Here is a 12,520-nt window from a genome sequence, read left to right as displayed (position 1 = left end):
CACTCACCTTTGTTCTCGAAATAGCTAGAAATGATTATTGGAATCATTACGATTAGCCCAACATATGAGCTGCGTTTGCGTCAGTCCTGTGCAGGTGTTTCATTTCTTTGTTCTTTTGGCCATCCTGTTTGTTTATCCTTGCTAAATCGTGACACTCTAAAATAAGCGAAAGAAGCCCTATTATAAAATCATAAATTCAATACGACCCCGAGCGTCCGCCCCCCACCTAAGCCCTTGAAAGAGAACAATGTCGAAAGGCCTCTGTGGCGCAATTCTCGCGCAACCCAGACCAACGTTTATCAATCCCGCCATTCTATTCTATGCTATTCAACGGTGAAACGTTTTTACGCGCATACACGCTGCGCTCCGATCAACTGACTGACCAACGCGCTGATTTGCTGACGCTAAACTGTAGTGCGCAACTAGATATGTCAACATGCCTGCGATGATGTCTTCCTTATTTGCTGCGCGTATGTAGCTTTTACTCCTCCTGTTGCAATGGATGTCAGTCTGGTCGGTCCCTGCATTTAGCTGTTACTGGTATTGCTGTTGCTTTTTCAGTTGCTTCAGAGCGTTGAAGGTCTTGGCTCTGGTCGCCAGCTTCGTTCGTTTGGCGTCAGCTCTTATTATTCGATACACTCAACCGTCCGTCCCTATATTCATGTGTACAGCTGCAGAAGAGCGCTGTAGCCTGAACCTGAGCAATGGCGGTCACACTTCGCCAGCACACAAAGAACTGGGTCACCCTTCGCTGCGCGAGCCGTCTTGACGTCTCAGCAGCGAGCCATACTCTGTTGTCGTACGATGTAATATGTCTATGATATATCTGGTCGGTGTGAGTAAGAGTCTACCCAGGCTACTAACCGGCGTCAACTGCTAAACCCTTCGATCAACGAACCGAAGAGGCAGGCAAGCATCGTCTCAGCAATGGCGCGGCGGACCGGTCCATGCATTAGCACTTCAGAATAGCTTCGTCCTTTCAGCCGTGTTCCCTGCTGTCGCTGATACTGTGTATGAAGAACAGTCATCGTCGTCGTCGTGTGCTGTTTCTTGTCTGCTTGGTCCAGCCACCGTTGCTTGCCGATAGCGACGCACCTCTGCGTCTCGCGGCCCGTGCTAACTGCTGTCCGTATAGGGCATCAAACGTAAATGAAGGCAAGTGCCGGCTCCGCGGCGTGACGGTGAGGGCCTCATGTGCATGTAACGTGAACGAGGAGCGCGAGCCTTTTTTGCTGTTGGCAGTAAGACTTTTTTGCGCCGGTTATCGTCCCGACACGAGTTGTCAGGGTAACGCCAACAGAAGTACTTGCTGTAGGAAAATTGCTACCAGTTACCGCATAGTTATAGTGGTGAGAAAGAACTTGGGGTTTGTCGCCGCTGCTGCCGTTGTTGTTTGCTGTTGGTGAAATGTTCTGCGTAAAGCGTCAGCGCCAATACTAGCCAACCCGAAGCAGCGAAACGCTCACTGGGAAAGTGAACGGCATCGAATTGGCCACCGTTCCTTCATCGACAACTTCGCTGCTGCCACTAGCGATCATCCACGGCGGAGCAGCCCGGGACTCTCCATAGCGGGAACGTTGTTGTTGCCACGGCTAGCAGAGGAAAGTACCGATTGCTGCTAAATTCGTAACGGCGATTTCAAGCTCAACCGCTGACTGCTACACTAATCGAAACTTAGTTGGCCAGCCAACAGTCTTTGGCAGCAAACGCCATGATATCATATTGTTAAAGTTGTTTCGCTGCTCCTAGCCTAGCAAACCCTAGTTTCCTTGCTGTGTTGGATGTATTATATAAAAGTAGTGAAGAGAAGTGTGTGCCTCTTTATTCAATTGAGAGCAACGGTCTACCTGGAAAAGGTTTGAGAAGGTAAGCACGCCAGGGATTACAGATGGCAAAAGGATCTAAAAAGTTTGTAAACATACAGTGTTGAGGTCTCTGAAAATCTTGTGACAAGGGCCTTGATATGATTGGTAACGCTGGTCCAGGCAGCTTGCTACAGTGAATGGGCACCCGCTCCTCTGGGCTAACCGGAATTGACGCGGAAAAGAAGATCCTACTGCCAGTACCAACTAACGGATCGGTCTTCGCCCGGAAGTTGGGACAATTGCTCCGGGGATAACATATGATCAGATATTGTCCGACTTTAATGCAATCAGCGTAAGGGGACCGAATGGGTTACAATGAGTGGTTCTCAACACCTTTGTCGAGGGTATGAAGACAGTGAGCAAAGAAAGCTTCGCAAAACTAATACTACAGCTGCTGCTTTCTGTAGCGCCAGCAGCAATCGAACTCTAGCGGCAGAAGGCTTGTACGTATTGCAGCCGGCGGACGAAGATACGAGGAGATCAAACAAGCCCCTGTTGCGACGCTGATAGAATTGCCGCAGCTATCTCAGGCTTAGCATGAGCAAATACTGGAATACTGCAGGGAGTAATATGAAGTTATGCGAAATTTGTTGTAGAGCTGCAGCTGCGCGCAAACGAACCTCTACTTAAGTTACTAGTGACTTTTCAAATTATTATTATAGTATTATATAGTATGTACAGTATCATACAATGTAACATTAAGCTTCAGGAGCTACAGGTGCATTTCCAACAAAGGAAAGTGAAGACATCATGTTTGTGTATAATAAGATAATCCAGACTGTTTGAGACAATTGTGAAGATGGTCCTATACGTTCATCAATAATCAATCGCAACTACATCGTGTCGAAAGATCGTGTTTTCTCAATATTGCCAACGTTCTGGATCGATCATTGATCGCCTGTTTAATAGTGCTTGGTAAACAAATTTCTTTCTCTCGATAACGGCGGTGTCGTAATCCAATATGTGGAATCGTGCTGCTCGTCACCAAGTTCCCAGAAATGTCCAGGTGACTTTGTATCTAACAAAATAAAAACAAAACGAATAATAAAACGACATCAAAAACCTTTATTACATGGGTACTTTATTAGTGGAATTCTAGTGCAGAATATACCCACATTTTATCGATTAAGGCGAGAATGGATAGCTGCTACATAAAACTTACATACTCTATTTGATGTTCATTCATCATACCTAACCTACAGGTTGTCGAGGTTAATTTTACTTCGATCTTTCATCAATTTTTACTGGATTTAAAAATCCACTAAATACATTAGAAATGGAGTTGCCTTTCTTTACAAGCAGCTAGAACGAAGGTTCTATAGTTCCTAAACTCTGAACAAACTTTTTACAAAGATCATTTACCCGATAAAATAGTACGCGGTCGAATTCGAGTAAATAGTCTTGGTTCAACGGTCAACGAATTGGTCGTGTTTTATATATGTGTATAATAATAATAATAATAATAATAATAATGATGTGTATATATGGTAAATATATAACAAACGTTTGTATAATTTTGTGGTCTTGACAGGTTTAACCAACCGTAGTACCCGGATCTTGTTGGGACTTTTAGCCGGTAACCATAGCGTTCTGCAGTGAGAAGGTAGGTAATAGTAAAAACATGAATATTTAGGTAAAATATTATTTCACAACAAAGATCTACAAGCTTCCATGTTTGTTGAAACAGCATCGTATTTTTGAACCAGACAATAGAAGCTTACCCTTTACTTGTTGAAGCCGGCAGGGTTTAGTTGTCGTCTCTTTTACTAATGAATAGAAATAATGAGCATAGATAGTAATCACGCAAACGCAAAGTTTGTGCTGAAACATGTGCAACCAACGCGCGAAGAAGATTCTATTCTTCTATCACCTACACAGGCTGTAGTGTAGAAATGAGCAGTGTCCACGGTTTTCCTGCATATAATCTTTTGTTTGAGCATTAGAAACAGCATGAATGGCGTCTGAAAGGATGCAAATGCTCTAAATTTCGACAATTAGCAGTGGCTATCACCCAAGCTCTAGCTGGAATTTATTTTGTCATTGTCCGATAATGGTGATACGCAATGGAAACTTAACTGTTTACCCGAAACTTATCGATATTTAATCAACCCGCACGCAATACGGGGGCACTTAAAAGCGAAGCGGGGCCTAATTTCATTCTATCCATAATTACTGTAGCAGTTAATAGAGAATTTCCCTAAAAAGAAGGCCCTTCGAGTAGATTTTTCAGGGATGCAATGTCGAGTGTCTCTTAAACAGAGACATTCGAAAATTCATTGAGCGTTTAAAGAAATGACAAATAGTTTATCTCTTTATCTCAGGATGATAAAACACGAACTTTACTATAAAACGGCATAGGCGGACGCCTCGAAAGTTCGAGATCAAAACGGAGTTCCTGAGTTTACGCCTGATGTACGTGTAAATTTTTTGATAGTGTATATTGTTAATGGTCATCAGAAATTTTTTTTGAAAAAAGGCTCTGACTCGATTTTATCTAATGAATCCAGACCCAGAATCCAGCGTAAAACAACCGCTTGATCAAGAAAAGGCTTCCATGCGTTAGACCTTCAGTTTTCGATGGAGAAATATGTGTTATATGTACAAACTTTTCTATAATGTTTCCTGGAAGTCGCAGATATTAGGTAAATTCTTCAAAGAGACTTATGAAGTATTCTCGCAGAATTAAGTTATTTATCATTAGTTGGTTTCGTATAATAAGAAACTGGCAGGTTCTAGCAAGTTCCTTTAACGTGTCGGTAGTTATTTATAGCAGTAGAACCGCAGCGATGAACAAGACAACGATAAGCCTTAAATGATATAAAGTAGCTGCAACGCTTCTATACCCAGCCACGATTACACTGATATTACTATATAATATATTTTTGCTTTAGCTCAGGCTCAACATTCTCCGACCTCAAGCTATGCCCCCTTGAGAAAGCAAAACAAACATTTTGAGACATTCAGGCCTCACCGGTCGACGAGCAAAAAACACATGTGAGTTACGATCGTTCTCTAAGAGGCCGGCATGCTTATTTCAGCTGTAAGTAAGCCCAGCAACGGAAATGGGACAAAGGACTGTATTCATTTATATTAAATGGCTCAAGGTTCCCGTTGGCCCCCGCCCGTTGCCGTACACTTCTACTACCGAATCTGGTTTTCGGGATTTTCTCGCGAGCACCAAATCGACGTACATTTACAACGTCGTGTGTCTATATAATGTGGACATAACGGCAGTAGCGGTCTAGTTTGCATGGTGTATTAGATCAGAATAAAATCGAACGATCTACAGCCGACCAGGAGTTTTCGAGCTCGAAATCCTGGGGAATTTTTAGACGCTAATCTTAGGATTAACGAGCAAATTCCTTTTGGATGCAAAACGTGCGAGCTGATGCTAAAGTTCTATACATTGAACAACAGCTTGACAACCTGATCCTTCTGTTATCGCTGACCAATCGCTATCAGGCGGGAATCGACTTTTCGCGACTTATGATTCGCGGCATTTTATGCGCGTGTCCGGTACCACTTGGCTGACCTCGGATATATATATATATATATATGTGTGAGATATGGAAAACTAGCGCGGTTTGTTCTACTTTCGGCAATGTTTTTGGTAAGTGCCCGTCTAAAGCGAAGAGAAAATGCGTTTAGGCCAAGAGCTGAATGAGCGCAAACGAATGCATAATAGGGTAGTGTCTATTCGGTCACGATGCCAATGCAAAACAGCTTCAGATGCCGCTATGTGCCACTGGGGGTATGTCGAGAAAAAGATGTAGTATCTTCTAAGGACAAGCGTTCCGCTGTTATGTTTCTTTTAAGATTCCACATAGGATAAAGGTCGTATCTAAGCAATAAGCTGCTGGTCTCTTGTTAGAAAAAAAAAATTTTCGAACGTTTTTGATAAATATAGTAGCAATACTGATAGGCGTATTTCGTAGATGGCATGAAATTGGAGTAGGGTGGCCGAAATAAATAGCAAATTCTACAGCGAAGGTAGAAATAGTTTACCTCACATAGTGACCAGCATAGAATAACATGTCAGAGGTAACTTCAGCTGACTGCTCTAAATAACTTTATACCAATAACGCACACTACCTAGGTAAACATATAAACACAGATATATCCATGACACTGTCCAATGCAGTATCATAACAGCCTATCTACAAGCAATTCCAGTAAGCGAATTCTGTATCGTTACGGGTGGATTCGTTATTAAATGGATTTCCATTCAGGGCATTACGGCGATAGCAAAAGACAGATATAATTCTGACAAGCACACCATTCTATGCAGTGTTTAAAAGGTATGGCATTATTCATTGCCTACTTGTCACATACATTGGAACGAATGCATCTTCTCGAGTCGTTTTGAGTGACGGCTTCAAAATGATGCCCTAGGGCCATTCTTTAACTACAACAAGATGTAGATATCGAAGTGGATAGAACACGGCGTCCTTCTCGCGTGTTCTCCCCTGGAGCAATATAATACCCAGCGGATGTTTAGCTGATCCGTTGGGAACGACGTACAAACAAGAATGATATTTGTTTGCTGTCGTTCAGAGTGATAAGCTTCGGTCCATGCAATAATAATAATAATAATGATAACAATGATACGTCCCACACTGCTTTATCAGGAGGACCATATGTCTTCCCCGCATTAGTCTAGTGAATACTACCCCCAACATCGTAGCGGCTGTTGCAATAGATCGACACAGTGGCCCCTTCTATACCCCTGGTGCCGTTAGTGGTGGCCAGATGTCGGCCCAAAACAATCTAATCGGCGTAAAAGAAAGTCCGCCGGGGTCGATACGTTCCGGGCACAGAACACTTCGCTGGAGGTAATGTAAGTTAAACCGAAGGTCGCACCGTTGATTTGTACCCAATCGTAGCTACCGATGGTGACAGCTTGCGATCGATTTTTCGTCAGGCGTTCTAATCAGTCGGTGAAATACCCGATACCGGTATCCCGCACGTCAGAATGATTTTAGTGTCGATTTTTAGATAACTACGCTCAAACGTCTTCAAAGCGTACCTTCAAAGCGTCAACAAGTGTACGGCCGCAGTGGATAACTCATGTAAAATAACGTAACGAGAATTCGCGGATTTGTTTAATGCCAAACTGTTAGAAACGGATTGACCGCTCAGAGATGTGAACAGGCGGAAATTGTCTATCAACGCGTAGCATAGAGGTCAAGTACGTATGGAGCATTCGATATCCTAGATTGTTAGGTATCTACTACTGTTGCAAAGGGCGTTTTCATGGGCGAACTTAGTTGTAAGCTTGATGCGAGGTGTAGCTGATCCTTAGCAGTAATGCTTACATATGATAATAACTATCAGTAAAAGATCAGAATAACAGCGGCGTATACTGCGTCTTATTGATTAAAATTGCCAACGCTGGGTGATCAACAGACAAAAATATAACCGCTATTTTTACTGGGGATCTCTGCCTCATAGGTCTCTTGTGCAACTCGTCGATGGCAAAACAGGACTTCTCGATATTCTCCAGTATCATTTGATATTCTAGTATAGTATAACGGAGAAAGTCAAGCCATGCTGATGACACATAACACACGAATCGTGTGTACAAAGCAATTTATTTATATACATGTATTACTTTGGTGCAGTGTAGATCCATCCGCAACTCAATTCACACATTTGAAGATTCACAAGCATGGCGTTATTTCAGACACGTCACCCCAGTCATCGTAGGCCACTGACCAGGCCTTCGCGTTCAAACAAGTCATACCCACGCTGCTGCTGTCGATCCCACCGCATACCTTGGTGATTCTGCAATATCTGGTTTTGTGTGAGGCGTCGATTGGCAGTTGGTGAGATTTGTATAGCCAGCATCAGTAAAAAAAAAACAGCAAAAAGTATAAAAGTTGATCGAGGCACCGAACTTCTATCAAGGTTACCGATTTGCACCAGAACGGGGCGAAGGAGGAACGCAGAATTGACAAGGGGGTAATTGATAGCAAAGGGTGTCGCAACTACTTTGAACGGAAGGAAGGCCTGTGGTGATTGGCTAAAATAGTGAGGTGGGGGACCCTCCGGATGTGACCCCATCAAAGAACCTCACTGGGTGTCCGTCTCGCGTATGGACGTTTTTTCCGTTTACGTATGCGCGCAGACATACAGAACTCGTGATTGCCTGCAAACATTGATTAAGCCAATTTGTAAAACATTAACAAATCAATGTGAAAGATCGTCAGTAATCAGACGGTGGTGTCTCTGTCAGTTTTATTAGCATAAATCATTTCTGCAACACAACATTTTGTAATTCCAACGTAATCTGTGTGTGGTCTCCACTCACATGTGCCTGAGAAATTATAGTAAAAGCAAAAAAATGCTCATTCACATTGTGTACTCATTAGTAGCGTTTTGTGATACAGCTAGTGGTACTAGGGAGCTAGTGGGAGTTCTCACGGATGAACGCTGTGCGAAAATGTACAGGCTTGGTATGTATATGGTAGATACAAAATTGCAGTTGGTTTGTTTTTAAATTGTAAATAAACATATATATATATATATATATTTTCGCCGTCTGTTTAGCTGCCATTATTCTTACTGAGTTACAGGTACGATTAATATCAGTCAGCCCGAAGGCTAACCAAGCTGGTCAGGCTTTTCGTTCGTGAATCAGTGTTGATCGGATAAGGCTGGTAATCCCGAGTGCTGTGTATTAGCTGTGTCTGTTTGTCTGGAGTGGTAGAAACACTCTGACGTATGCGGTTTTCGTTCAAACATAGCATCGGTAGTAAGGGTGATACATCGGGACTACCTGAAATCGGCGCATTTTCGTAAGAACTTTTAACGAGTTATCTCAAATTCTGTTGCGATCGTGGGTGTGCGAGGAGACTCTGCTCTGGAGTATTTATATCTGTGGCGTGAAAGAACTACTATTTGTGGCTCGTCAATTCTCATTGTTCGCTGACATCCTGACACGCCCTACGACGCTGACAGCGGATTAATTAAAACACTGAGCGCACCATGTGCGACCTGCCAACCTCTGTGCGTGCCGTCGCTGAACGCGAACTCGGCGAGACGCCATCCCGACGTCGCGCAGAACTAAAAAATCTCCGCCGGTTAATTGCTGAAGAAGAAGGGTTTAATCCGCGACAGGATGATGCATTTCTGCTACGATTCCTTAGGTGCCGTAAATACGACGCCGACAGAGCTTTCAAGGTGAGTGAGAACTACAACTGTCCAGGAAAGAGAACTCCAGTTCTATGTAAGGTGTTAGCTTCGCGTCATCATCACAACAAAGCAGACATTTAATCGCAAAATTACAGTTATGCTTACTAGTAGATCAGTAATTAATCAACAACGATACCATTTTGTGTCATAACGTCTATAGGACGAGACGGGTTAACGACAGGTATACAAAGAGCTAAATGCGTTACCTATTATATTTAATCGTATACGCACGTAAATCTTCCGCACAGCTTCGTCTAATGTGACATTAAATTGGTTAGAAAAGATAATCCCAGCATGTCAGTGAACAAAATCATGATGGTCTCAGTTTGGTTATGCTGGCCGTCTATTAGTGGTTATAGGATTGACCGACAGAACTGGTGGGGATCTGTAGATGATGTTTACACAAATTGACAACGAAAACAAATGTCTGTCCATCACTAATTGGTTTTTGTTAAATTCGTGATATAGAACTTTTTCTGCCGGCACCGTATCGCCACACTGGCGCTGCGTAGATTCGTCGACTAATAAAACGAATGGAAAAAATCAAATTGCCGAATTTCCTGATTCCCAATTTAAATGAGTACTACTTTATACATCCTGTCAGGAAGCTGTAGGTCAGAAGCTAATTACTCATATCTTAAAGCCACGACGGTAGCATTCTTAACGTATGCACTGTTTTTCATAGCCGACACTTCGTATTCCTAATTCGGTTTCATCGTCCCGTGTCTTCCGGCGCACCCGCTATGTAAATTGCAAGCGAATCGAGACTTCGTGACCACAAACAAGATGTTTGCGCATTTCGGTGTCCACAGAACAGCAATTTGATGTCTCCGTCAAAGCGGCCATTTGCAACCAGACTAAAAATGCGCATGCGCACCGTTCTATTAGATGATATTAGCGCCGTTGAGCGGAAAATACACGAACAAATCAAGCATCGTGCCCAATGTATAACGGGTGTTATTTATTTATTATAGAGGATCTCTACGCGGGGTTCTAATATTCAATTGAACGTTGGAGTCGGCCCAAAGGAATACTTTTCTAAAATTCGTGGCTTTATAATTTTCTACAGTTACACCCGGTAAACGGAGGTTGGGCGTCAGTAAAGACAAAAATCCTCGTTCTGATGACACGAATGATAATACTTGAAGAGCGTCACTATTTGCTTATCCCATGTGCAAAAAAAGCCAAGAACTGTGGACCTATGTCCTATTTGCAACGAGTTTTTTCCTGTTGTCAAAACAGCAGGCTCTCTTTTTATCGGCTAGCGAAACCTGTAGGCATTGAATAATTTTTAAACGCCAGGCCCTATTCTGATATTGAATAAAGCCGTGGTCTTGTAGTTGCCATCAATGTAGCATAATTTACATGCGTGTTTAAAATAATCAAGGTTTGTTCTTCTGTTAGAACATATATTTTGGATTTTGCGTGCGATTGTACCGTTAGGTATTATCTCATACAGTTTACTCCGAGCATAAAACAAAGCGTGTCTAATATGTTTGCTTTTTGAAGCTAGGCAATCCCAAGTACTCGTAAGTTTAACTGAAAAATACGTTATCATTGTACGATTATGGCGAATTATCTTGCTGGAGGGGCATTGATGCCCGTACTGCACTGCGTAAGTAACAAACGCTGCACCATTTCAATCAGCTCATAATGTAGCCTAACTCAGACTGAGGAACACATGTACAATATCCGGACTCAATACCATTTATTCCTATATAATTATACGCTAACGTTATTCTCATTTTATCTAAACGGACGATAAAATCATGGACTTTTAATAATTGTTCATTTCTAATTAATAAATATCTGTTTTGTAAAGATTAAGTTCTAATTCATGTTTAGCATAAGTCGGAGTGGTTTCTATCGCGTTCTACCGGATATCGCCAAGCAATGTAGTATTATTTGGCCTAATGAAAGGCTGAATATTTTGCATGCGCTACGATTGTTATCAAACCGTGATCCAGTCATGGTATTCATTTAGTGTTGTAGTATGAACCTTGTATTTTTGCTCGCCTCAATTTTTCTCCAACGCTATTAATAACGCCTTTAAATTCTACCTTACGGATTGTTTTTGCTCGTTCGAGGTTAGCCTTTTCGTGATGAATCTCAGAGCAATAGAATCTGCGGATCCCAGCGCCACAGAGCAGACACCAGCAGTCTCTATTTTGAAGGTCGCTTTTTTCTTTACAATCGTTAAACTTGCCTTTCTCAAACTCGCTTATTATTGTTCATTCTATGGAGTGCTCCAACTGTTGAGAACGTAAAGCTGGTAATCTGTGTGAAACGCTGGGCAATTAATTACTGTATTTTTTTTTTTTTACTCACTTAATTGTTGGAGAAAAAAGATTGGACCAGATCAAGGTCCTCTAGGCTAGAAGCTAGATGATAAGATATAATTCGTTAGAGCATTTCAAAATGGTTAGCTAAATTAATGCATTTTTGGTTTAGATGTAGATATCTATGTTGTAGATGTAGATGTAGATGTAAGTATCTAAAATTGCATTTAAAGTTAGAAGCAAAAAACTTTCAAAAAACGAAACTACTTTCTAAGTGAAAATAACCTAGGTGCAGTCGCTTAAAAATATTAAATATTTCATTGTCCCTTAACTCCATGTTTAGGTGGACTATTCACGCTACTTGCTCAGATTAGTATACGGAAGTTTTATGGAAACGTACTCCTATACTCCGAAACGGAGTAGAGAGACCTTGTATCAGTTTATATATGTCATTGTTAAATCTATGCGAGGCAATACATACGTAATGCAAAAACATGAACTGTAGGCCCCCATATTAATATGACAATACTTATTTGAAAGATGGTAAGTTGTGAACTGAATTATTTAACGTAACCATTTTTACGTTAAGTTTTTTAAATGGCCGGTTCTTGACTCTAATGCTACGATCGCTTGCCGCTTCAGGTTTTAAAAAATTACTACAAGATCCGATCAAATCATCCACATATCTTCGGTGCGTTTCATCCATCCGCTCAGGAAGGTACAATCAACCTAAACCTACAAACCATCCTTCGCGGAAGGGATCGTAATGGCTGTGCTGTCTTCATCTTCAAAGGTTCGGACCTCTCCCCTTTCCCCCGCTCCAATCACGTTGCCTATGTACACTTCGAAAATTATATCTATACCATTTGTAATTGAAGTCGATGTTCGAGGCTGAGTAAGGGATAGATAATTTACTTGGGCACGCGGAGAAGTATTTCCTTTAGTGAATCGTGCTTATTTAAAGTAAATCAGGTACTATAGGAGAATGGGAGAGGCCGGCCCAGTTTCTGGTCTCGAAATAAACAACGGCTGTATAGTTGGGTCAACTGTTAACCTGTTTGGACAAATAATTTGTTTTATACATTATAGAGGCAAATACGTTAATATTTGAATTGATAGAAACGTCATTGAAATAGCATCAGTAGCAAAATAGGACAGTATGATCCCAGTATGATCAATAAA

The 12,520-nt window shown here is 41.8% G+C and overlaps 1 protein-coding gene and 1 long non-coding RNA gene across 8 annotated transcripts in view; one reads left to right on the top strand and one right to left on the bottom strand.

The window, feature by feature from the left end:
- Positions 1-305: 305 nt before the first annotated feature.
- Positions 306-12,520, top strand: part of LOC111265772 (retinaldehyde-binding protein 1) — a 30,871-nt gene continuing 18,656 nt past the window's right edge. Inside the window, exons 1-4 of one of the 7 annotated variants that reach the window (XM_086970622.1) lie at positions 306-2,871; positions 3,397-3,468; positions 8,441-9,047; positions 11,981-12,131. In XM_086970622.1, coding sequence (XP_086826748.1) covers positions 8,853-9,047; positions 11,981-12,131 — 346 coding nt within the window. In that variant the 5' untranslated portion in view covers positions 306-2,871; positions 3,397-3,468; positions 8,441-8,852. Of the gene's footprint in view, positions 2,872-3,396; positions 3,469-8,440; positions 9,048-10,075; positions 10,138-10,517; positions 10,675-11,980; positions 12,132-12,520 lie in introns of those variants that run through there. The other 6 variants (XM_086970623.1, XM_022842694.2, XM_022842695.2 and 3 more) reach the window with 6 other exon arrangements.
- LOC111265774 (uncharacterized) lies at positions 7,438-8,522 on the bottom strand. The gene is made up of 2 exons (XR_002683652.2): positions 8,431-8,522; positions 7,438-8,013 (listed from the first exon to the last, which is right to left on the bottom strand). It is a non-coding gene; the product is annotated as an uncharacterized LOC111265774 (long non-coding RNA).

Source organism: Varroa jacobsoni, unplaced genomic scaffold (genome assembly GCF_002532875.2).
Source record: "Varroa jacobsoni isolate VJ856 unplaced genomic scaffold, vjacob_1.0 scaffold_1006, whole genome shotgun sequence".
Taxonomy (NCBI): Eukaryota; Metazoa; Arthropoda; class Arachnida; order Mesostigmata; family Varroidae; genus Varroa; species Varroa jacobsoni.
This window is presented reverse-complemented; position numbering and strand designations above follow the sequence as displayed.